Raw genomic sequence first — 26,166 nt, forward strand, 5'->3', positions numbered from 1 at the left:
AAGAGTCTACCAAGAAGGCACTGATGCAACTGTGGAAGGATGGCATCTAGGGCTGCACCAGAAACCTTGTTTGAGCTTGGGGTTGTCAGGCCTCTGAGCCCAAGCCAAGCCATTGCATCCCCTGTGACTTGCAAGTATATGCCCAGATGGCCTGAAGTAACTGAATAATCACAAAAGAAGTGAAAATGCCCTGCCCTGCCTTAACTGATGACATTCCACCACAAAAGAAGTGTAAATGGCTGGTCCTTGCCTTAAGTGATGACATTACCTTGTGAAAGTCCTTTTCCTGGCTCATCCTGGCTCAAAAAGCTTCCCCACTGAGCACCTTGCGACCCCCACTCCTGCCCGCCAGAGAACAAACCCCCTTTGACTGTAATTTTCCTTTACCTACCTAAATCCTATAAAACAGCCCCACCCCTATCTCCCTTCACTGACTCTCTTTTCGGACTCAGCCTGGCTGCACCCAGGTGAAATAAACAACCATGTTGCTCACACAAAGCCTGTTTGGTGGGCTCTTCACATGGATGCGCATGAAATTTGGTGCCGTGACTCGGATCGGGGAACCTCCCTTGGGAGATCAATCCCCTGTCCTCCTGCTCTTTGCTCTATGAGAAAGGTCCACCTATGACCTCAGGTCCTCAGACCGACCGGCCCAAGAAACATCTCACCAATTTCAAATCCAGTAAGCGACCCCTTTTTACTCTCTTCTCCAACCTCCCTCACTATCCCTCAACCTCTTTCTCCTTTCAATCTTGACGCCACACTTCAATCTCTCCCTTCTCTTAATTTCAATTCCTTTCATTTTCTGGTAGAGAAAAAGGAGACATATCCGTGGACCCAAAACTCTGGCGCCAGTCACAGACTAGGGAAGGCAGCCTTCCCTCAGTGCTTAATCATTGCAGGGACGCCTCTCTGATTATTCACCCAGGTTTCAGAGGTGTCAGACCACTCAGGGACTCCTGCCTTGGTCCTTCACCCTTAGCGGCAAGTCCCGCTTTTCTGGGGGAGGGACAAGTACCCCAACCCCTTCTCTCTATCTCTACCCCCTTCTCTGCTTTTCTGGGGCAGGGGCAAGAACCCCTCAACCCCTTCTCCTTCACCCTCAGTGGCAAGTCCCGCTTTTCTAGGGGGCAAGAACCCCCAATCCCTTATTTCCACGCCCCGACCTCTTATCTCTGTGCACCAATCCCTTATTTCCATGCCCTGACCTCTTATCTCTGTGCCCCAATCCCTTATTTCCACACCCCGACCTCTTATCTCTGCACCCCATCCCTTATTTCCATGCCCCGACCTCTTATCTCTGCACCCCATCCCTTATTTCCATGCCCCAACCTCTTATCTCTGCGCCTCAACCCCTTATTTCCATGACCCGACGCCTTTCCCACTTTTCTGGAGGGTAAGAACCCCCGAACCCCTTCCCTCCATGATTCTACTCTCTTTTTTCTCTGGCCTTTCCTCCTTCACTATGGGCAACATTCCACCCTCCATTTCTCCATCTCCCTTAGCCTGTGCTCTCAAGAACTTAAAACCTCTTCAACTCACACCTGATGTAAAACCTAAATGCCTTATTTTCTTCTGCAATGCCGCTTGACCCCAATACAAACTTGACAGTAGTTCCAAATAGCCAGAAAACGGCACTTTCAATTTTTCCATCCTGCAAGATCTAAATAATTCTTGTCGTAAAATAGGCAAACGGTCTGAGGTGCCTGACGTCCAGGCATTCTTTTACACATCGGTCCCTTCCTAGTCTCTGCCCAATGCAACTCGTCCCAAATCTTCCTTCTTTCCCTCCCGCCTGTCCCCTCAGTCCCAACCCCAAGCGTTGCTGAGTCTTTCTAATCTTCCTTTTCTAGAGACCCATCTGACCTCTCCCCACCTCGCCAGGCCGAGCTAGGTCCCAATTCTTCCTCAGCCTCCACTCCTCCACCCTATAATCCTTTTATCACCTCCCCTCCTCACACGCGGTCCGGTTTACAGTTTCATTCCGTGACTAGCCCTCCCCGACCTGCCCAGCAATTTACTCTTAAAAAGGTGGCTGAGACTAAAGGCATAGTCAAGGCTAATGCTCCTTTTTCTTTATCCCAAATCAGATCGTTTAGGCTCTTTTTCATCAAATATAAAAATCCAGCCCAGTTCATGGCTCGTTTGGCTGCAACCCTGAGACGCTTTACAGCCCGAGACCCTAAAAAGTCAAAAGGCCGTCTTATTCTCAATATACATTTTATTACCCAATCTGCTCGCGACATTAAATAAAAATCCAAAAATTAAATTCCGGCCCTCAAACCCCACAACAGGACTTAATTAACCTCGCCTTCAAGGTGTACAATAATAGAGGCAGCCAAGTAGCAACATATTTCTGAGTTGCAATTCCTTGCCTCCACTGTGAGACAAACCCCAGCCACATCTCCATCACACAAGAACTTCCAAACGCCTAAACCGCAGTGGCCAGGCATTCCTCCAGAACCACCTTCCCTAGGAGCTTGCTACAAGTGCCAGAAATCTGGCCACCAGGCCAAGGAATGCCCGCAGCCCAGGATTCCTCCTAAGCTGTGTCCCATCTGTGCAGGACCCCACTGGAAATCGGACTGTTCAACTCACCTGGCAGCCACTCCCACAGCCCCTGGAACTCTGGCCCAAGGCTCACTGACTGACTCCTTCCCAGATCTTCTCGGCTTAGCAACTGAAGATTGACGCTGCCTGATCGCCTCGGAAGCCCCCTGGACCATCAAGGACGCCGAGCTTTAGGTAACTCTCACAGTGGAGGGTAAGTCTCTCTCCTGTTTAATCGATACGGGGGCTACCCACTCCACGCTGCCTTCTTTTCAAGGGCCTGTTTCCCTCGCCCCGATAACTGTTGTGGGTATTGACGGCCAAGCTTCAAAACCCCTGAAAACTCCCCCACTCTGGTGCCAACTTGGACAACACTCTTTTCTGCACTCTTTTTTAGTTATCCCCACCTGCCCAGTTCCCTTATTAGGCCGAGATATTTTAACCAAATTATCTGCTTCCCTGACTATTCCTGGACTACAGCCACATCTCATTGCCGCCCTCCTCCCCAACCCAAAGCCTCCTTTGCGTCTTCCTCTCGTATCCCCCCACCTTAACCCACAAGTATGGGACATCTCTACTCCTTCCCTGGCAACCGATCCATGCCCATTACCATCCCATTGAAAACCTAACCACGCTTACCCCGCTCAATGTCAATATCCCATCCCACAGCACGCTTTAAAAGGATTAAAGCCTGTTATCACTCGCCTGCTACAGCATGGGCTTCTAAAACCTATAAACTCTCCTTACAATTCCCCCATTTTACCTGTCCAAAAACCGGACAAGTCTTACAGATTAGTTCAGGATCTGCACCTTATCAACCCAATTATTTTGCCTATCCACCCTGTGGTGCCCAACCCGTACACTCTTTTGTCCTCATTACCTTCCTCCACAACTCACTACTCCATTCTCGATCTTAAAGATGCTTTTTCACTATTCCCCTGCACCCCTCGTCCCAGCCTCTCTTTGCTTTCACCTGGAATGACCCTGACACCCATCAGTCCCAGCAGCTTACCTGGGCTGTGCTGCCACAAGGTTTCAGGGACAGCCTTCATTACTTCAGCCAAGCTGTTTCTCATGATTTACTTTCTTTCCACCGCTCCACTTCTCACCTTATTCAATATATTGATGACCTTCTTCTTTGTAACCCCTCCTTTGAATCTTCTCAACAAGACACACTTCTGCTCCTTCAGCATTTATTCTCCAAAGGATATCGGGTATCCCCCTCCAAAGCTCAAATTTCCTCTCCATCTGTTACCTACCTCGGCATAATTCTTCATAAAAACACACGTGCTCTCCCTGCCAATCGTGTCCAACTAATCTCTCAAACCCCAACCCCTTCTACAAAACAACTCCTTTCCTTCCTGGGCATGGTTGGATACTTTCACCTTTGGATACCTGGTTTTGCCATCCTAACAAAACCATTATATAAACTCACAAAAGGGGTCTAGTTGACCCCATAGATCCTAAATCCTTTCCCCACTTCTCTTTCCGTTCCTTGAAGACAACGTTAGAGACTGCCCCCACTCTAGCTGTCCCTGACTCATCCCAACCCTTTTCATTACACACAGCCGAAGTGCAGGGCTGTGCAGTCGGAATTCTTACACAAGGACCGGGATCGCATCCTGTAGCCTTTTTGTCCAAACTACTTGACCTTACTGTTTTAGGCTGGCCATCATGTCTCCGTGCAGCGGCTGTTGCCGCCCTAATACCTTTAGAGGCTGTTAAAATCACAAACTATGCTCAACTCACTCTCTACAGCTCTCATAATTTCCAAAATCTATTTTCTTTCTCACACCTGATGCATATACTTTCTGCTCCCCGGTTCCTTCAGCTATACTCACTCTTTGTTGAGTCTCCCACAATTACCATTGTTCCTGGCCCGGACTTCAGTCCGGCCTCCCACATTATTCCGGATACCACACCTGACCCTCATGACTGCATCTCTCTGAGCCACCTGACGTTCACCCCATTTCCCCACATTTCCTTCTTCCCTGTTTCTCACCCTGATCACACTTAGTTTATTGATGGCAGTTCCACCAGGCCTAATCGCCACACACCAGCAAAGGCAGGCTATGCTATAGTACAAGCCACTAGCCCGCCTCTCAGAACCTCTCATTTCCTTTCCATCGTGGAAATCTATCCTCAAGGAAATAACTTCTCAGTGTTCCATCTGCTATTCTACTACTCCTCAGGGATTACTCAGGCCCCCTCCCTTCCCTACACATCAAGCGCGAGGATTTGCCCCTGCCCAGGACTGGCAAATTTGCTATTCTACTACTTCTCAGGGATTATTCAGGCCCCCTCCCTTCCCTACACATCAAGCTCAGGGATTTGCCCCTGCCCAGGACTGGCAAATTAGCTTTACTCAACATGCCCTGAGTCAGGAAACTAAAATACCTCTTAGTCTAAGTAGACACTTTCACTGGATAGGTACAGGCCTTTCCTACAGGGTCTGAGAAGGCCACCATAGTCATTTCTTCCCTTCTGTCAGACATAATTCCTCAGTTTGGCCTTCCCACCTCTATACAGTCCAATAGCAGACCAGCCTTTATTAGTCAAATCAGCCAAGCATTTTTTCAGGCTCTTAGTATTCAGTGAAACCTTCATAACCCTTACAGTCCTCAGTCTTCAGGAAAAGTAGAACAGACTAATGGTCTTTTAAAAACACACCTCACCAAGCTCAGCCACCAACTTAAAAAGGACTGGACAATACTTTTACCACTTTCCCTTCTCAGAAGTCAGACCTGTCCTCAGAATGCTACAGGGTACAGCCCATTTGAGCTCCTGTATAGACGCTCCTTTTTATTAGGCCCCAGTCTTATTCCAGATACCAGACCAACTTCGACTGTGCCCCCTCCAAAAAACTTGTCATCCCTACTATCTTCTGTCTAGTCATACTCCTATTCACCGTTCTCAACTACTCATACATGCCCTGCTGTTGTTTACACTGCCAGTTTACATTGTTTCTCCAAGCCATCACAGCTGATATCTCCTGGTGCTATCCCCAAACTGCCACTCTTAACTCTTGAAGTAACTAAATAATCTTTGCTGGCAGGAATATGCTGAATCTCCTTAGGCACTCTCTAATCAGATGTCCTGGGTCCTCCCAATTCTTAGACCTTTTATACCTGTTTTTCTCCTTCTCTTATTCTATTTAGTTTTTCAATTCATAGAAAACCGTATCCAGGCCATCACCAATAAATCTACATGACAAATGTTTCTTCTAACAACCCCACAATATCATCCCCTACCACAAAATCATCCTTCAGCTTAATCTCTCCCACTCTAGGTTCCCACGCTGCCCCTAATCCCGCTTGAAGCAGCCCTGAGAAACATCGCCTATTATCTCTCCATACCACCCCCCCAAAATTTTCGCCGCCCCCACACTTCAACACTATTTTGTTTCATTTTTCTTATTAATATAAAAAGGCAGGAATGTCAGGCCTCTGAGCCCAAGCCAAGCCATCGCATCCCCTGTGACTTGCAAGTATATGCCCAGATGGCCTGAAGTAACTGAGGAATCACAAAAGAAGTGAAAATGCCGTGCCCCGCCTTAACTGATGACATTCCACCACAAAAGAAGTGTAAATGGCCGGTCCTTGCCTTAAGTGATGACATTACCTTGTGAAAGTCCGTTTCCTGGCCCATCCTGGCTCAAAAAGCTCCCCCACTGAGCACCTTGCGACCCCCACTCCTGCCCACCAGAGAACAAACCCCCTTTGACTGTAATTTTCCTTTACCTACCCAAATCTTATACAACGGCCCCACCCCTATCTCCCTTCGCTGACTCTCTTTTCAGACTCAGCCCGCCTGCACCTGGTGAAATAAACAGCCATGTTGCTCACACAAAACCTGTTTGGCGGTCTCTTCACACGGACGTGCATGAAAGGGGTGATGACCCAGGTGTGCTTGCCAAGGTGTGCGTGAGTGGCATCCAGAGGAGGACACGCAAGAGTTCACCCAAGACTTCAGTGGATTTGCCCAGGATGGGGAGGCTGCAAAACTCAACACAGCTGTGGCTAGGATGGTAAACAATTCCAGCCCACGGTGGAGGAGGATGGCGTTGAGGAGCACCTCCAGGTGGTTCCTGAAGAACTGACAAATGAGGAGCTGCTGGAACTGGAAGAGGGACGCCGAGCTGAAGAAGGGGCAAAAGAAAAGGCAACTGGTGAAAAACAAGATGAGCCCCAAGAAAATTTACAGTGAAGGGTGTAGCAAAAGCTTTGCAGACCTCGACACACACCTTAACAAGCCTGAAGCATAGACCTCAACATGGAAGGCTTTCCTTCATAGAGAGGAATGTTCATATTGCCTTATCTGCTTACGAGCAAATCTATGATGAAAAAAGGAAACCAAGCACATCACCATGGCCACGTTTCTGAAAAGAGTGACGCTTCCTCAAGAAGAGCCTCAGACAGGGCTTTCAGGACGGATTCAGAAGGCAGTCCTGTCATCATAGGCAGTGACAGCCCTATGTGTGCCAGTCCCCTAAAGACCTTCCGATGGGACAAGACGAGGAGGTGGGAGACAGTGATATTGATGATCCTGACTCTGTGTACGCCTAGCTTAGGCTAATGTGTGTGTTTCTATTTTCATTTTTAACAAAAAAGTTTAAAAGTAAAAAATAATAAATAAAGAGAAAAGCTGATATAAAGAATATTCACCTGTAACCCCAGCACTTTGGGAGGCCGAGGCGGGAGTGACATAGTAGGTTGGTAGGCGGGCAGCAGCGGGACAGGAAAGGGCTACCCCAACCCCCCAGGAATGTCAGGTGAGTGACCATCAGGTTGTCGACGAAGAGAGTAGAACCCTGTAAAGTATTTGTTTTCTGTAAAATATTTGAAGATATTTCTTCTGAGCCAAATATGAGTGACCATGGCCTGTGACATAGTCCTCAGGAGGTCCTGAGAACATGTGCCCAGGGTGGTAGGGGCGCAGCTTGTTTCTATGTATTTTAGGGAGGCATGAGACATCAATCAAATACATTTGAGAAATACATTGGTTTGGTCCAGAAAGGCGGGACAACTCAAAGGTCGGAGCGGGGGAGGGAAGCTTCCATGCTACAGGTGAATTTAAACATTTTCTGGTTGACAATTGGTTGAGTTTGTCTGAAGACCTGGGATGGATAGAAAGGGAATGTTCAGGTTAAGATAAAGATTGTGGAGACCAAAGTTCTTTGAAGTCTGATAGTGGCTGCCCTTAGAGACAATAGATGACAACTGTTTCCTATTCAGATCTTTCAAAAGGTGCTAGAGTTTTAATCTCCTCAGGACTGGGACGGTCTGGAAGAAAAAGATCTAGCTATGTTAACAGAGATTCTTTACAGATGCAAATTTTCCCCCACACAGAACAGTTTTGTAGGGTCATTTCAAAATATGGCAAACACATTTTGAGGTAAACTACTTCGATTTTTCTTCCTTGACTTGTAATGTTATGCCAGGGTCAGTCTGGAAAGTAAGTCATAACATACAGGGTTAAATAAAACCCATGTGATGAGAATTTCTGATTTGCAGGGCAGGACTCCCCAGACCCCTTAGATAGGAATTTGGGCAACATAAAAAATCAGTTTAGTCCTCGAGGTGATGGTCCCGCAGTTGTTACACTGGCTGTCTAAAAATGATCATTGGTCGCAGGCGCCAGGGAGAGGCAATTTCCCAATAGATTAAGGCACTTGCAATTGCTCACCAGCAGCTTCCAATAAAATCTCAGGAATTGGTAAGTGGGCTAGAGCAAGCGCATTAAGAGACAAAATGGCAGAGCACAACCTTCTGGGGGCATCCTACCGGAAAAGGGAAGCAGCCTCAGGCGAACATACATACAACTTCACAAACCCACTCCGAATGCTCACGTCCCGAGTGCGAGGAGGGCACCGTGCATGCAGGCAGCCCACCCTAAGGAAAGCATCATGGGAAAAGGGACACAAGACCCCAGAAGTACGCCAATATATAAGACCCCAAGACAAAAGGTCAAATGCTGCACTCCACCTCCACAGTGTGTGCTTGGGTCTCTTCCAAGTGTACTTTCTTTCCTGCTCTAAAGCTTTTTAATAAACTTCCACTCACGCTCAGAAACTTGCCTCAGTCTCCTTTTTCTGTCGTATGCCCTTCAGATGAATTCTTTCTTCCAAGGAGGCAAGAGTTGAGGCTGCGGCAGACCCATGTGAATTCGCCACTGACAGCTCAGATATTCACCACCCCTAACAGGAGGACCGCTTCAGTCCAGGAGTTCAAGACCAGCCTAGGCAACATGGTGGCACGTGCCTATGGTCCCAGCTACTTGGGGGGCTGAGGCAGGAGATCAATTAAGCCCAGGAGGCTGAGGCTAACTGTACTGAGCCGAGATGGTGCCACTACACTCTAACCTGGGCGACACAACAAGACCCCATCTCAAAAAAACAAAAAAGTAAAAGGAAAAATATTTTTGTACAGCTGTACAATGTGTGTTTTAAGCTAAATGTTATTAAAAAAGAGTCAAAAATGTTTTTAAAATTCATAAAAAAGTTAGAAAAAAGCTCAGGTGTATGTGTTTTGAAGACTTTTTTAGTATAAACTGAGTGTGGCCTAAGTGTGCTGTTCATCCAGCCTGCAGCAGGGCCTCAGAGGCACTCCCTCTCCCTCACGGACACCCACAGCCTTGTCCACAGGCCCCAATCAGGGTGAGTGCCCTCCACAGCTGAAGCATGTTTTCTCTTTTACATCATACTTTCACTGTACCTTTTCTACATTTAGATACACAGACACTTACCATTGCGTTACAACTGCCTACAGCATTCAGCACAGTTAATGTGCTGTGCAGGCGTGTGGTCCAGAAGCAACAGGCCGTCCCGTCCCCCACAGCCTGGGTGTGGGGCAGGCTGTCTCATCCAGGAGCGCGGGGCACACTCTGATGTTGCAGGATGATGAAATCACCTAACAACGCATTTCTCAGAATGCATCTGCACTGTTAAGTGACACATGACTGTGCTTTCTCGTGAACCACCTTTTCCCAGAACGATGAGGTCCACAATATAGTTTTCCGAGCAAAAACGGCAACAAGGAAGGGTCAAGCAGAAATGAGCTGGGGGCAAGTCAGCAGAGGGCTCGGCTTCTCCTCTGGAACTCTCTTCTCAATACACCCACACAAGGCTCTTCTGCACGAGGCCCAGGTTCCTCGTTCTGTGACAGTTGTAGCCCTGGAGAGTAGCCCCAGCGGATGGCAGGATGAGAGGGAGAATACGCGGCCTCAGCCCCTCCTCCAGGAAGCCTGCCCTGCCAACCCCGACAGACCCCAGGGCTTGGCCATGCCACGAGCCAAGGCCTGTGTGACCTGGTGTCTGAATCCCCAGCACCAGTCCAAGGGGCTGCGGTGACCATGGTAACTCCACAAGGACCCTGCAGGCCCTAAGACCACGATGCTCACCACAGGTGGGCCTCCTCTGCAGCAGATGGTGCAAGTCGGGGCGCCTGGGGACAGAGGCTGCCCCTCAGCCAGTGAGACCTAGTGCCTGCCTGGCACTAGTCTGGAAAGCAGTGTAGACACGCTGTACCCCTGGCGAGATTCCCCCTTATGCCCACCTTCGTGGCATTCCCTCGATCCCACCTGTCCAGGAGAGACATTCAGGCTCTGAGAAGTCACCGGGAAGCCCTTGGGGCTGGCCACAGCAGGCTGCCATGATCAGTGCCCCGCCCCACCCCCGCCAAACCTCTATCTGCCCACCTTCATCCATAGATGTAGATGTATTGTTCATTGCTGCAAGGGAGCTGTGCCTGACACCCAGTCACATGATCTGTGGACAGGGGCATAGTGGTGCTGGGGGGCAGTAAGAAACGGTACCTGGCAACCGGAGATCAGGTCAGGTGATGTGGTCCCCAAAGGCTGTTTCTACCAGCTGATTATGCCAGGTGACACGGAGGGGCCTATGGCCATGGTGGGCCCCACTTAGCATAGCTCTTGGCCTGGCAGGACCCCACCCGGGAGAGCCAGGGCCACCCCACATGCCCCCAGCCCCATCTGATGCTCCTTTGAGACTGTGTCCTTGCGGCTTATGACTGGAAACTGCCGTACCAAGTGTTGGGGAGCTCATCTTCCCCAGGGCCACCACCCTCACCAGGACTGCAGTGCCGGAGCCAAGTTTGGAGTCCAGCAGCACTGAGTGCAGAACCAGGCTCTGTGGCCACTCTCCTGTCTCCTCACACTGGAAAATTAAAGCACTGGCTCTGGGCTTGGGAAAGACCTGGGAAGGGGAGAGGAAATGGGAGTCCAACCACCTGGAGCTATCCTGGGCCTGACAGACACCACACACTCTGGCATGGGGGACACCTTGGGAGGCCCCGAGGCTTGGGTGGCATCCTGGGCTTAGCTCAGGAGGTGTGCCCCTTCCAGGAGGTGGTGGCAGGGCTGCTCCTCTGGGCCGGGCTCCCTGCACTCCCTGCTCTGCCAACCCTTGATGTCGCCCCAAGCCCCTCTGTGGTTGGGCTCCGCCCTTCCTGCTGCAGGGAGAGCTCCAGCGAGGCTGCAGGGCTGGGGGGCCAAGGGGCATCAGGTGGCTTGTCCTGAAGTGCGTGACCCTGGATGTGCTGAGCAACAAAACCTGAAAGCCCTGGTGCAGTTTGGCAGGAAGATGCCTCACGGCCTAATGCAGGGGCTGGGGAAGGGATGCTGCTCTGTGGCTCATCTTTGGGAAGAGAGTTCTTTCCATCTTCCTGCTCCACCACCCTCAGTGCTGGGCTCCCGGCTGCTCCCTCAGGGCTTCTACACCAGGTGTCCCCTGCAGGGAGAACTTCCCAGCGTGGGGACCCCAGAGGTCTCAGCAGAGCTCCCTTGTGCCTCAATATTCAGAGCTGCAGCTGCTCGACCAACTGGGGCCTGCCCCAAAGGGCCACAGAGCGCCAGTCTCCCAGTAAGATGAAGGTTGGACCCTTCCAGGGCCAGGCACCTCCTGGCACATCCTCAGCCTGGGATCTGTGCTCTGGGACTGACTTGGAACTCAGAGGGCAGGGTCTGGGCCCGTGGGAGCGCCGCCCCGTGGTACTGCAGAGCTGAGGTGCCTTCAGATAAGATGCCCGTTTCTTCTCACTGCTCAGGAGTGATGAGTGCAGCACTGCCACGGAATGCCACACGGCTGCTGCCAATAACCAGGCGGATATACCCAACGGAGAGGCACCAGGGTACACTGCAGAAAGTCAATGGCAGAACAGTGTGGACTGCATGTAACCTTTTGTATAAAACCATAGAAATAACTTTAAATAGAAACATCGGGGGTCAAATGCCATGGCTCGCGGCTGTCATGCCAGCACTTTGGGAGGCTGAGGTGGAAGGACTGCTTGAGCCCAAGAGTTCAAGGCCAGCCTGGGCAACATAGCGAGACCCCGCCTCTAAAATTTTACAAGTTGGCCAGGCATGGTGGCGTGCATCTACAGTCCCAGTCACTTGACAGGCTGATGACAGGCGGAGGCAGAAGGATGGCTTGAGCCCAGGAATTCAAAGCTGCAGTGAGCTATGATCTTGCCACTGCACTCCAGCCTGGGCGAGAGATCAAGACCCTATCACTTCATAAAAATAAAAGAGAAACAAATCAGGATTTTTTTCTGGAAGGACTAAAAAGGACTGCTGCAGTATTTCTGGGGAGAGGGTCTCGTGGAGGAGGGAGGAAGGTGTAGGTCTTACCTTTCTGTCATCTGTGATATTTACATTTTTAAAGCCCTGTCAACAATTCACTTAGGATTCTTTTTTCATGCCGCTTAGAGTGGCCCATGTGAGGAAATTATGAGTGTTTTTATTCTCTGTAACTCTAAAAACAACCTCAACATAGCAAGCCTAACACCTTTTTTAAAAATACCAATCTGGCAGATCCCTGCTCCAGAGCGGCTGCTCTCCAGTGTGGTGAGAAACGCTGGCAAATACGGTCTTACTTCTCGAGGAGCCGCATCCTCTTCACAGATGTGGACATGGTGGGGCAGGCGTCGGACAGCACCCTGGGAAGGGCCTGTGTGAGGCAGCCTCAGTCGCTCTCCCCCAGGAGACACTGTAAGGATCCGTGCACGATCTTTATGATATGAAGATGCTGTGCACGTTTCAAGTGGCTGCATCAGAAACAAGCCAGGCACCCAGCTGGGGGCTTCCCAGTAACTGTGGCTTCTCTGGCGTGTGATGTTTTTGAAATATGGCTCACCACTGTGAGGATCTGGAGAAAGCTGGGAGGAGGTTGGCTGAAACACAGCCAGAGCAGAGACCACAGCACTGAGGACTGCTGGGGAAGCTCTCCTTGGTTTGGCCTCCCCGACCAGGCCTCCGCTGGCAAGGACGCAGCTCATGAAATCTTCTTCCTTGGGGTGGTCTGGGGTGGCCGCAGCTCCGCAGGCCCGTGGGCAAATGGGCAGCAGTCCGTGGACAGAGCACAGCCATCAGGGTGATGCGTGAAGAACCAGCAGAGGCGGGTTTTGCAGGCTTCGGAGAGCAGTCTCCGCTTCGCTTCCGGCTGCTTTGTCTTCCACGGCGTCTCCTCTCGCCAGTCGCGGATGTGAACTCTCCCATTCACAACTGTGGTTTAGAACAGAGAAGACACACTGAGAAGTAAACCTGAAAGTGCCTTCATTCACCAGCCTCTGTTTAGCTCCCACGCCACGCGAGGTGCCAATCCAGGGTCAGGGATACAACCGGAACCCAGCCTAGAGTTCCTGCTGGTCCCAGTGAGTCTGCCTCCAGTGGGAGTGACTGAGGTATGGGATGTGTCTTCAGGTAAGGCCGGGGAAGGTGAGCCCTGCGGGAGGTGAGCGGCAGCCCCGCGCAGACCCAGGAAGAGCATTTTAGGCAGAGAAGCAGCAAACCCGAGTGTCCCAGGACAGACTGCATCAGGACTGGCCACATTCAAGGGACAGCCAGAGGGGAGGGCAGAGGACAGAGCTGGGTCCCATGTGGCTTCATCATTGAGGCCACCGACCTTCCCTCTGGCTGAGAGGCAGGTCCTGCAGAGCCACCATTTTAGAAGGATCACTTGAGTGAAGGAAGGAGGGACCATGGTGTGAGAGCCGAAACACGAGAAAACATCTGTGCTGCAGCCCCGACCTCTGAGGACTGTGTCAGCATTGCAGGCAGAAAGAGCGGCAAGGCGCAGTTCCCTCCACGCAGTCTAAGGACGGAGCTGGTGCAGGGTAGCCTCCACTCCTTGGTGCGGTCCTGGTGCACTGGGTTTACATGCGCCTCCCAACCGGAGCCCCTCCAGGTGCAAGTGTGGAGTAACAGAGGCCAAGGAGCTCTGGAACAGGAACACGAAGGGGGACCTGCCTATGTGCAGTGGTTTAGATACCCCCTCTGGAAGTGCCATTGCAACCCAATGGCCAGGGCTGATCTCCAAACTGGGGAGCTGGAGGGACATCAGAATGGGGTGGGGCCAGGAGAGGGCTGCTGTGGGCCCACTCGTCACCTGGGTGCCAGGCCTCACGGGCCTCCTCTAGGCCGCCTCCTGACCCCGCCACCCAAATTGGGCCGAGATACCCACCTACGCTCCCATTTGACCGTTTCCTTGTGGGAAGCCAACAACTCCCCATGAAACGTGGCCAAAGCAACCACCTCCTTCCTGGTTCTCGCTGGAAGCTAGGAAACCGCTCGCGACAGAAGGCTCGGGGGAATAAAGGAGCCTCAGTGAGGAAGTCTGGCTCACCGACTTCCAACGAGAACTTGAAAGTGTAGGAATTAGAGCTTGAATTCTGCCTTCAAATCACCTTGTGTGTGGCAATAACGAGCCTGTGTGCTTTTGACAGACTGATACTTTACAAATAGTTTCCCCTGAAGCTAGAGAAATGAGCCCAGAGAGCGGCGCCTCGCTGCGTCCAGGGACACAGCTGGGGGCTCACCCTCACAGCCTGGCTGGAAGCACCGCCAAGGCCAGGCTTGACCCCGTTTGCCCTCCCACGGCCGCCTCTCTGTCTCGCCTCCCAACATCGGAGCTGAGGTTTCTTAACCTGAAGACTCCCATTAAGGCAGTCCCACGACACTCTGCCCATGTCCCCACAGCAGCACCTCCTGGCACAGCACCTCCTGGCGCAGCACAGAAGGGCACATCCTGGTGACTGAGGGATCTGGAACCCCCTAAAGGGTGCTCAAGTGGAGCCCCAGGGGCCAGAGCTTCTCCCCAACTCCCCATGGGGCATATGATCCCAAACAGAGGGGCCTCTGGCCTGACGCCCTGACCTGTCAAGAGAATGGTGGGTGGGGATCACTGAGGCCAAAGGCTGAGCAGATTCCCACCCTCAGAGCCAGCCTTGGCACCCCCTTCCCCACCGCAACGTGACAGGCCAGCTGGCGGCAGGCCCTCCCACGCAGCTCCAGAGTTAAGAGCACACTCAGCCATGTTTTGGAAGCAGGACCTGCAGGGTGTCTAAGGACTGAGGAGCGGGTGCTGATGATAGAGATGAGGCTCCTGAACGGCGCAGGCAGGCTCCAGGCTGGCCCAGCCTCGCTGACCCACTCCCCGTGTCTACAACCCTGGGCATGGCAGGTAGCTCCTGGCCGCCCCTCTTAACACCTGAACCCCCATCTGGCCAGGTGCCAGAAGGGGCGGCCTTCCAGGGGCACTCGCTCCAGCCAGCTAGAAAGACAATCAACAGCTAGAAAGACTCTCCTCTTCTGGAAATGTGCTCCTCATTTTGAAATGGAACCACAGGGCCACAGTCTGCTCGACCCAAGTTCCTGCCACTTCCTCCCTCCTTACTGTGCGCATCCTCTGGGACTCTAACTCAGGACAGGAACCGCCATCTCCACCACTGCTTCTGACAGCAGACACTCCCTTTCACCAAGTTGCTCTGAGGAACGGGTTGAGGATTAGAGTCCTCGGATGATGCCATAGGCTCAGGGGTGCCAGTGCTGGGTCAGACCTGGCCTGGACTGTGGCGTGGCCTCTCCACTCACTGGGAGACTTCAGGCCGGCGCGCTGACCTCTCTGAGACTTGTCTGCATGTTCAAGGAGGAAACGCCTGCTCTGCCATGAGTGCAGGATGAGATGAGGCCCCGCATGTACCCAGCAGCACGGTGCCAAGCTCCATACCAGCCAGCATGGATGGAGCGTGCCGCCCCTTGGTGGCCTCAGGAAGGGACAGGGACAGAGGCAGGGCTGGCCCTTATGGCCCTCATAGGTCATGCTCAGGGCTGGCTGACCTGAAGCCATCTGGAAACATTTCCAATTCCTCACTCTCATAAACATTTTCTGAGACTAGCCACGTTAGCTTACAACAAAACCTAAACCTCATACAGAGATAAGACCCAGCTTCAGAGCATAGTTTTAGCATGACTGGAGGAGAATGTTTATTTGGAACCCAATCCCCAGGCCTCCTACTCAGAAGCGTTTCCAAAAAACAGGTTTGCCCCCCAGGGTGACCTGCACAGAAAAACACTGACATACAAGTAGACTCATCGTGGGTGAAAAAGACAGTATTTCAGGAAACCAACAAAAACAAGTGTTGGGAAAGACAGAAAGAGGCCCCGTGGAGGTGGGAAGTATTCTGACTGCCTAAAGCTCTATGCAAGGAAGAGCAGACTCCAGGCAGCGGCCCAGCCCAGCCAGCACTGCAGGCCCAGTGTCTACTCTGGAGGCAGCCTCAGGGACACGCTTCTGCGCCTGCCCCGGGAAACAGAGGCTCCAACCATGCTCATGGGCCCCCCACCCAACAGCAGCTCTCACCTAGAGAGGCCAGTTTAGCTGAAAGCCAAGTTCAGCTCTCCAGGAGCAGGCAGGCACACAAAGGCAGTGTGTGTGTGTGTGCGCACAAACCCACACGCTTGCGCTCTTGTGTACACATGAGGCATGGCACGCACACCTGTGCTCTCTCACACACCCACAGAGCCAGATACTGCACTGCACCTGACCCCCACGGCTGCCTCATGGGCAGGGGACCCAGAAGCTAGGGTGTGAGCCAGGCCACTCCTTCCCACTGTGACTTCGGTGTCTTCCCTACCCATCAGTCAGAGGCCCAGTCCTTCTCCTGGTCATGGCGGCTGTAACCCGACCAGCTCCCACTCTTACTCCTCCCAACCCTGGCTCTTCGCAAATGCTGTTCGCTCTGCTTAAAGCTGTTCTCTGTTCCTGACTCCTCTTTTCCTTCCAGGCCCAGCTCAAGTGTCATTTCCTAAGTAAAGCCCTCCTGAGCCCACTCGGGCCAGGCCAGTTCTCCCTGCACATCACAACTCACAGAAATGTGTGCTTAGGGCATGGTGGTGACACAAGACACCTACTATTCTTAAAGATGCACGTGGAAGTACTTAGGGGTGAAATAGCGTGCTAGCTAGAATTTGCTTTAAAATACTTACAGAAAGAGGAAAAAAAAAAAAAGCTCCACAAAGCAAGTTATGGCAAACTCCCCAGCCGCTGGCGCTGGTAAACCGTGGCTCCCTGCCGTGTTCCTGCCCCCTCTGTGCACACCTGGAAGCTGCAGATGATGGAACTGTGTACACCGCCGGCACCTGGGTGAGCACCTGCTACATCTCCCCCTCCCTCACTGCACCACCGCCTCCAGCAGGCCAGGGATGTGTCTGCTTTGCTTTGCGGGCTGAGTGAATGGACAAGCGGGTGGAGGGCCCTCCTGCCTCCCCATACCCTGGCAGTCCTGGAGTCACAGGGCGTTGGGGAGCGGGGAGCTGGGTACCAGGACTTCCCCCTGCCCAGGCCCGCGGGGTGAGGGCCACAGGAGTCCAGGCCTCTGCCTGTGGGGCAGAGCTCACTCTTCCCACTCCCCACCCTGGCTCTGTGGCTCGGAATGCTTCCAGTTTGCAGCAGCTAAAGATGACGCCAAACAATGACCCCCAGCCAACGGTGGCCCGGCCAGCGGCTGCCCGACTTGCTGTCCTGCGTGAAGCAAGTGGAGCTGAGGTGTCAGCAAGCACAGCATAGCAGGAGACCAGCCTGGGGACATCGCATGGGACGAGGTCCAGAGGAGCAAGGAGGGAACGGGGTGACCCACGTCCCACCCTGAGGTCAAATGCCACCCATGTCAGAGCTGGGTGGGGCACCGCGGAACTTGGTGCTTCTGCCAGATTCTTCTGTGAGTCTAAACCACTCTAAAATAAAACATTATTTAACTGAAAAAAGGGGGAAAAAGAAGGAAAGAACGGCGGGGGAGAGGCGGACTCCGTACCTCGGAACACCTGGTGGCTGTTCCGGAGCAGCGTCTGCAGGCCCCCACACTCCCGCTTCAGCCTCCGCAGGGTCTCCGTGTCCAGCTCATTGGCTACTTCTGCCAGAGACAGGCTCTCTGTAGAAAAACGGGTTTTCCCCCAAAACAACAACAAAATATTACAAACCTGTCACACAGGCAGAAACAGTCAATTTCAGTTCCATACTCACACGCTTTATGCACTCCAGCACGAAGGACCACGATTCCATCTCACCTAACCCACACCACACCGCAGCCAGACCGTGAGGGCCGCAGTGTCTCCACCCAGCTGAGGTGGCGCAGCCTGAGAAGGCGCAGCCCCACACATGCCCCACGCCCGCACGGGGCCAGGCGTCAGGTGATGCTGCCTGCTCTGGGTGGTCACCTCAAGCTCTTCTTGCTGGTGACCCATGAAGGGGGGTGGCTGTTTGGGGCCAGGGTTTCTGACGGAAGAAGGAAGGCCAAGCTGGCAAGCCTGGGGCCCGAACCTTCCTAGTGGCTGCTCCAACCACGGAGCAGCCAGCCTGGCGCTACCGGCTCTAGGGTGGCCAGCAAGGCCACGCTAGGCGCTAAAAAAGGGACAGCACAGATACCACAGTGATGGTCTCTTTCCCATTCGAATTTCTGCTTTGAGAGCCTGCATGTATTTCAAAATGCTCTAATCAGAAAACCTGGTGACAATAAAGTCATTTATTACCGAAACATCAAATTGGATATGAATGAAAGCTGGTTTTCCTGCATGTATGTGCCAGGAACTTCCTATCTGCCAGGTGCTGCACTTCACGTCTTACCCGCACCCTCCCAAGCTGCAGGAGAGCGGAGGAGACGGCGCCTGTCTGCATGCAGCTGAGCCTGTCGGACGCCCACGGATCAGGGCACCACACTGCTGACCCAGGAGCCTGGTGCGGGCAGCCGCTGTTGCAGCTGCTGCGAGAATCCTGCCCACCCAGCCTGGCCAACCTTCTGAGTCCACCTCTCGGCTGTCTCAAATCCATTCTGAGAGGAGTGGGAGTGTTTTAAAAAAGATAACATATTGTCCCAGTCAGCCTTCCCTGTCCCCCGGGCTCTGGCCCAGCATGGACTCCATAACGGGGAATCTCACACTAGCAGCCGTGGGTGCCTCCGGGCCTGGCACATCCGGCCTCTTTGTTACTCATCCTTTGACGTGTGCAGTCTTGACTCCTAGCCAGGCAGGACTTGGAGCCTCTTGAGGGCAGGGCCCTTTCCTACCCTATTTCTCAGCAATGTCCCACAGGGACAGACGCCAAGCTAGGATGGGTGAGGTCCTGGAGACAGAGCCACACATGGCCCACAGGCACGGAAACGCAGAGGTGCCTGCCTGAGGACAGGCTGGGTGGGGCGACCAAAGGCCCTGAAGGCCGCCTGTGGGCGGGAGGGAGGCAGTGGGCTGAGAGGCCGAGGGCACGGCTCCTCCCTTCTCACAGCAAGGCCACATGGAGAGCCCCTAACAAGCCCCAGACCCATGGACACCCATCTGGAGGAGACGGGGGTCCGGGGCCTGTTAGGCGCCCTGGTTCCCAGGTTCCAAGGGGCAGGCAGGACTGAGCCCACCGCTCAGCCATCCCTGCTCTCCATCTCCAGGTCTGTTCCTCCTTCCTCCTCACCCACAGAAAGCTGTCCATCCCAGGCACAGCTGACGCCTGTGTGCCCATCATCTCGTGGGAATTTAAAGGTCAAACTGCACTCAAGAACTGTCACTGTTTACTGCACGTGGGAACTTTCAGACCACACTGATGTCCCTGGGGCTCCGGGGCCCAGCTGCCTGTGGTGGGCTCCACTCTCTGCCAGCCTCAGCTTTCTTCCTCTGTGCTCCAGCCCCACCACAGCAGGGTGCCTTTAGTCAGCAGGGCCAACCCAGAGACCCCACGGTGCCTGGTGGTTTGCAAGCAGCTAGTCGGCCCCATCAGCCACTGAGCCAGGGCCGCTCTCACCAGATGGCTAGAGGCTCTGCTGACCAGGTACCGTCAGGTTCGAATGATTTCTGGAGGGGCCCTCTGTGCTCCATGGCCTGGCCCCATCCCACATACACATGGTGCAAGAGGACAAAGGATGAAGAAGGAAACGGGCATGATTTTGTCCCAAAATTCACAGGTGAGGAAAGCAAGGCCTGGAGAGGAAGGGTTTCCCTCAAATGGGCAGCCAGGCAGGAGTCACCGACAGAGGGGCTGGGAGGGGATGGGGCTCCGTGCTCTTCTCCAGTTCCCAAAACTGCAAGAGAAGCCAGGCTCCGGCTGCAGCTCTACACCACCCTCTGGCGGCCAAGCAGCATCCCTGCCCGGAAGGAGGCGAGGTCCTTACAGCCCTGGCTGGCTCTCTGAATGGCCTTAATTTCAACACACCAGTCACCTGAGAACATAATTTCAGCACACCACTCACCCCATGAGAACAATCGATGTAATTTTCTCCTTTTGCCATGGCTGATTGTTGTGTTTTGGGGATTTCAAAGAGAATTAAATTATCGAATCACAACAGCTCCAAATCTTACCACATACTCAAGGGGACAGTGCATTTTGCTTGCACTCAGTAACCTGTTTTCTCTTTGGATAATTTCTAGATTGAAAATGAGTAGTTCTAGCCCCTAAACCTGCATGTTTGGTAAAAGTTAATTAAGGGTCCAAACTGTCACTCCCTGGCCTGGCCTTGGCCTTCCTCCCTGGAAATAACAAAGTCCTTTATGTTTATAAGAACTATTTGGAAAATTTTAAAGAATTTGCTTGAAGAGAGCCTATTCGCCCACCATCAATGGCTTTTTCAAAGTGTGTGTAGTCACAGGGCCACACCATTTCATGTCGGTTATGAAGACGTGAATTCCTGCCCTCAAGCCTGGGAGCGTGCTAGCCCCTCCCTAAGGTGGTGGACAGCTTACCTCCCCCGTTCCAGGTCTTCAAACTCCCATTTCGAGAACTTCTTGTGTTTAATTGCTTTCCACCTAACAATAAATTCGCTACTTGCAAAACCACTTGGTCAATAAAATCTTGCGGCAGGGCGGCACAGTTCCTCACGCGCTCAGCCTTCTCTCTGGGATGAAATCCAGGTAGCCAGGGTCCTTCAGCCTGGGGCCCTGCTCCACGCTCAGCGGCCCAGGCCCTGGCTACACACCCAACCCTGGCGTCCAGAGCTTGCTGACCGTCACAGTGACCAGCACTGCCAGCAGCAACCCAGGGTGGAGAAGGGGAAAGCTCCCGGCCAGGTGGGCTTACAGGGCAGCCCCGCCTGCTCTTAATGTACTGAGTCCTCTTTTCATCCACAGAAGCTTCTCTGGAGGAAGGGTATGTTCTGGATTTCCCAACAAGACAGACCTGCGTTTGAAAAGAGCAAAGCAAGTATTTTAGCTGGCTAGTCTATTTCAACGTTCTGCATGGAATTCTCTCATCCTGGAGTACAAATCACAAGTTTTAAACGTCTATCATGAAAAAATCCTGATTTAAAAAACTGACACCAGCCAGGTACAGTGGCTCACTCCTATAATCCTAGCATTTTGGGAGCCCAAGGCAGGCAGATCACTTGAGTTTCAGACCAGCCTGGCCAACATGGCAAAATCCCGTCTCTACTACAAATACAAACATTAGCCGGGCGTGGTGGCCCTCACCTGTAGTCCCAGCTACTCAGGAAGCTGACGCAGGAGAATCACTTGAACCCAGAAGGCAGAGGCCAGTGAGCCAAGATTGTGCCAACACACTCTAGCCTGGGTGACAAGAGCAAAAACTCCATCTCAAAATAAATAAATAAAAAAACAATAAAAACTGACACCAATATAAGTAACTTAAAAATTAAAAAAACAGTAAGAGCCCATGGTTCCCTCTCATCACTTGGACCTTCACAAGATCTAACAAAGGCGCCTAAACTCAGAATCCACACTCCTGGGCCCGGCAGCCGCACCGTCCTAGTTTCCTGCTGCTGCCCCTCATTCCACCCCTCAGCCGCCCGGCAGGGGCACATGCTGATGGTAACACTGCAGAGTTGCAGAGTGCCCCAGGGGCTGGGAAGGGAGGCAGCTTTGTCCCCACCTTGCCAGAGCCAGCGAGTGCACACAGGGGCTGCGCTGAGGGCCTGGAGCCATAGAGGTGCTCCATGCGTGCTTGCCTCCCTTTGCGGCACACCCCGATGGAGGGTGCCCTTCAGACAGTCCCCTCCGGACAACCAGGCCCTGCCCAGCCCCAGCAAGGACGCCTCATTTCTGGGCTTCCTCTCCAGGCATCAACTACAAGGCCAGGCGCGGGTGATAAGGAAGCCGACCTCCTCGCTACGTGACAGCCACATCTCTGCTACCCAGCTCTTCCAGCGGGATTTTAAATTCTCAGTGCCTGTCACACACCCAGTCGCCACCAGAAATGTGCTGTGTGTGAACTGCTTTAAAAATGACAAAGTACGTTCACATCCACTCTTACATTCGATCCCCAAACCTGCCAGTGATAAGAAAACTGAAGCTCAGAGAGATGAAGCGACAGTCCACGGTCTCTACCAATTAGTAATGGGGCAGCAAGTGCAAAAATCAAAGCCACAGGCTCCTCAGACCTGCCTAGAGGACCCAAACTTTAGCAGTTTCCCCAAATCAATTCTGACCTCAGAAGACCAAGACTTGCCAAAAACGAGGACACTGAGAGGATGACGGGACGGCTCAGCAGCAAGTCCCAGGGTAACTTCCCACGGCAGCAGGGCAGTGACAGCGCCAGCGGCCCTGAGGCCTGTGCCACCAGCCAACGCTGCTCCTGGTGCATGGCTATGACTGCAGCTGGCCAGCAAATGCCCACGACATGCCCTCCCCACCGTGGGCTCTGAAGACATCATCCTGTCCAGCCCCCACAGAGCCCCAGGCAGCCTCCTCCTGGTCTCACAGATGAGGATGGGCTTGCGGAGCTCCGCGATCAGCCCGAGTGTACCATGGGCAGCAGCAGAGCCGAGGCTTCGCTCAGATCAGCCAGGCCCTTTCTTGCTAAGGCAGCCATCAAATTCGGTGGCCTGGACACGACGGGGTTATTTTTTAAAAGCACACTGTCTGCCAGCCACAGAGTCTTGTCAAATAAAGTTACCAGAGACTGAGGTGAGCTGCTGTAAACACTTCCATGGTACTTTCAAAAGGTCAAGCCCTCGGAGCGGCAAGAGGGCATAAGTCTGCCCTGTCCACACAAAGGTCAGAGGCACAGTCCCACTGCTCACAGAAAGCCCCCGGGCCAACTTCTGCCCAAATGACATTTCAGGTGAATCTGAATGAACTAGGCCTTTAATGAGAAAATGGGAAATCATTGTGAACTTCTGAAACACACTTCAATCGCAGCCAATTATTTGCGACTTGAAGGAGCAGGAAATTTCCACAGGGAGTTCAGCCACAGGCCACACTGAGGCCTCCTCTGGGCAGGTCCCCTGGGGCCACTCAGAGCTTCTGGAGAGGCAAAGAGGGCTTGGCGAGGGCTCCTGCAGGCCTGGAGGAGGGAGCACCAGGGTGCCTTTAAGGAGGGCACCATGGGACAGAACAAGCCTCTGGGCCTCGTCAGTGACAGAGGCACAGAAATCAGCACCGGCACGTCTGGGAACATTTTGAATGTTACAGCGTGGTTCATGGCTCTGTGACAGAGCCCTGAGCTCTCCATCTGAACGCCGACACACCGCCAACAACAACATGAGAATCAGACATACTCTTTTGGTTGAAGGAATCCTGAGGCAGTCTTCTTCCACGTGAAACCCACAGGTGAAGCCCACTTCTTTAATGAAGTCAAGGTATTCCCGGTACTGAGTCTTCTTACTCTGCCTCCGGGAGTATCTTCCAACAAAGTCAAAGAAGCAGCAGGGGAGGACAAAGAAGCGGCAATTGTAGGAAGACCTTCAAAAAGAACCAACAACCACAGCGTCAAGCATCCTGAGCAGACACAGTCAAGGAAATTCGGCACAAAGCCACATGGCAATCACGTATCAGGGCAAAATAGGGAAGTGATATTCCTGGCCAATATTGTTTCTTTTTTTTTGTATATAATGTCCACTTTTATTTCAGCTTCAGGGGGTATGTGTGCAGGTTTGTGGCATGGGCGTACTGCAAGATGCTGAGGTTTGGGGTAAGACAGATCCCATGACCCAAGCAGTGAACATAGTAACCACCAGGGGGTTTTTCAACCTCTGCCCTCTGCCTCACTCCCCACTCCAGCAGTCCCCAGTGTCTACTGCTGCCATCTTGATGTCCTTGTGTACTCAATGTTTAGCTCCCACTTATCAGTGAGAACATGCGGCATTTGGTTTTTGGTTTCTGCAATAGTTTACTGAGGATAACGGCCTCCAGCTGCACCCCATGTTGCTGCAAAGGACATGATTTCCTTTTCTTTGTGGCTATGTAATATTGTTTTTCATATTAAAAGATTAATTACAGCCTTCCCCAAGTTAATTTCCAGAAATAAGGCAACACAGTATATCTTTTCAATAAAATATGAATCTAATTACTTTTATAAAAATGATTTTTTTCACAGTTACTGTTATCAAGTGTCATCTAAAACTTCTTGAAGTACTTTAAGATGTCAGCTTTTAATAGGAACTGTTAGAAGGAAGTACAACCAAGCCTGAGTGAAGACCTGATCTTTAACCTAGTTACTCCTTGAGAATGTAAACAGCTCAGAAGAATCTGAGATAAGGAGATTCAGCAAGGAAACGCCAACGAGGAGCAGCACAACCTGCTTCGTGGCCAAGTCTCTCGGACACACACAGCTCCCCATGCAGAGGCAACTGTGGCTGCAGAGGGTCTATCGATGGGTAGATTTCCCCTTTAAAGGCAAAGCCTCATGTTTTCAGAAAAAAACTTCCAAAAAGGACACCTCTTTTGACACCGGATATAAATACCGTAGAAGTAATCACAGTGCCAATCAGTGCTGGCCAATAGAGATATAATGTGAACAATCTCAGTAATTTTATATTTTCCAGTAGTCATATTTTAAAAGGTAAAATAAAACAGGTGGAATTTATTTTAAATTTAACCCAATATAGACAACATGCAAACATTTCAAAAATTGGAACTACCCACATTTCAAGTGCTCGACAACTGCACACAGCTAGTGGCTACCCTTTTGGCCATCACTGTTTAGAAGATGAAGCATTCCCCAGCCATTCACCTGATAACTCCTCCACTTCTCACCTGGCTGCAATGACAGGTATCCATGGTGTGAGTTCATCAGAATGGTTACCGATTAGCCAATCAACATCAGGGAAAAGGGTCTTATCATTGGGTGTGACTGCATCTTCCTAAAGGAATAACAAAACAAGACAAAATGTTTTGTGAATCATTGTAGAGCTACTGCGTGGGCAGGACATGGCGGGAGGGTACAGGCTCTGGAGTCACACAGCGCAGAGCTGCAGTTCACCTGCTGCATGACTAAGAGCGGGGAAGAGCGGGGAAGTCGATGTATCCTCCCTAGGTCTGCCTAGAGGGCAAGAAAAGCTGGCAACTTTTAGGGAAATCACCGGAGAAACTAACAGCACTTTTCTGAGTGCTAATCGCCTTTGGATCATTTAAAAGCTGATTTTTCCATAGGCATAAGAAGGAGCTCTAGGAGAGACGGCCACGGAACAGTTTCACCTCTGGCAGCGCATGGGAGCAAGCAATGGCTTCGGAGGAAGTGAATGGAAGGCAGAGAGGTCTGAAGGTGATTTAAGTGCATAATACAACACAGGGGTCTAACCTCACAGGCCTTTCAAACTAGGAAACCAAGTCTATGAATAGAGAATTTACATATGTAAATACACGAAATTCTTTACCATTAGGCTATTACCTTTTGTAAACTATCAGAAAGTGATTAAGATCCCCCTGAATAGGCACTCTAACCATCCTGACAAATTCTGCAGTTAAGCTGAGGACAGCTTGCTTTTATGATTTAAGAACTTTAAATAGGCACCCTACCCTTTCTGATAATCAGCAGGCCATCATTAATTACCGAAATCAACAGTTTCAACAGCAATTCTGTCAGTAAAAACCGGAAAGAGACAGGGGAAGAGAGACCACACAACCACTGAAAGTCTTCTTAATCTTCCAGTGGCAGGATGAGTCCCCAAGACAAGTAAACAGAAGTTATTCCCTCATCATAACGGGGAAGACATTCTGAGAACACTCACTTTTCAAGGCTATTCTTTCTAACAGCAAAACTATAACACAAGAATGTTTTACAGACATGATAAGTAAAAAACTAAAACTGAAATTTTGTCTGTCTCTGGTTCTTCAATAAGCATATGTGCTTCTATTTACATAGATGTTAAAATACTGAAAATAGTATTGTTCAAGGGTATATGTATAATCTACAGAGATGTCAAACCTTTGGGACTATTTATTCTTGATTCCCACTCATTCTAGATTTAAGTTTGCCCATCTGTCTCTTTAAATGGCGTGAATAAATTAAAGCATAACTGACATTTAGTAAAGACCATAATCATATTTTATATTATCTTGCCAACAGCACTAGACATCAAAGCCCCACCTGTTTTATGAAGTTTGTTTTGTTTTGTT

The 26,166-nt window shown here is 51.7% G+C and overlaps 1 protein-coding gene across 2 annotated transcripts in view; it reads right to left on the reverse strand.

Moving 5' to 3' along the window:
- Positions 1–12,284: 12,284 nt before the first annotated feature.
- The window catches only part of TRMT44 (tRNA methyltransferase 44 homolog), a 35,961-nt gene continuing 22,079 nt past the window's right edge, over positions 12,285–26,166 (reverse strand). For both annotated transcript variants that reach the window (XM_054485234.2, XM_054485237.2), the window contains exons 7-11: positions 24,805–24,911; positions 23,328–23,511; positions 20,560–20,992; positions 17,655–17,771; positions 12,285–13,068 (exon numbers count right to left, since the gene is read on the reverse strand). In XM_054485234.2, the coding sequence (XP_054341209.1) occupies positions 12,839–13,068; positions 17,655–17,771; positions 20,560–20,992; positions 23,328–23,511; positions 24,805–24,911 (1,071 nt within the window). In that variant the 3' untranslated portion in view covers positions 12,285–12,838. The remainder of the gene's footprint in view (positions 13,069–17,654; positions 17,772–20,559; positions 20,993–23,327; positions 23,512–24,804; positions 24,912–26,166) is intronic.

The sequence above is a fragment of the Pongo pygmaeus genome, chromosome 3 (assembly GCF_028885625.2).
Source record: "Pongo pygmaeus isolate AG05252 chromosome 3, NHGRI_mPonPyg2-v2.0_pri, whole genome shotgun sequence".
NCBI lineage: Eukaryota > Metazoa > Chordata > Mammalia > Primates > Hominidae > Pongo > Pongo pygmaeus.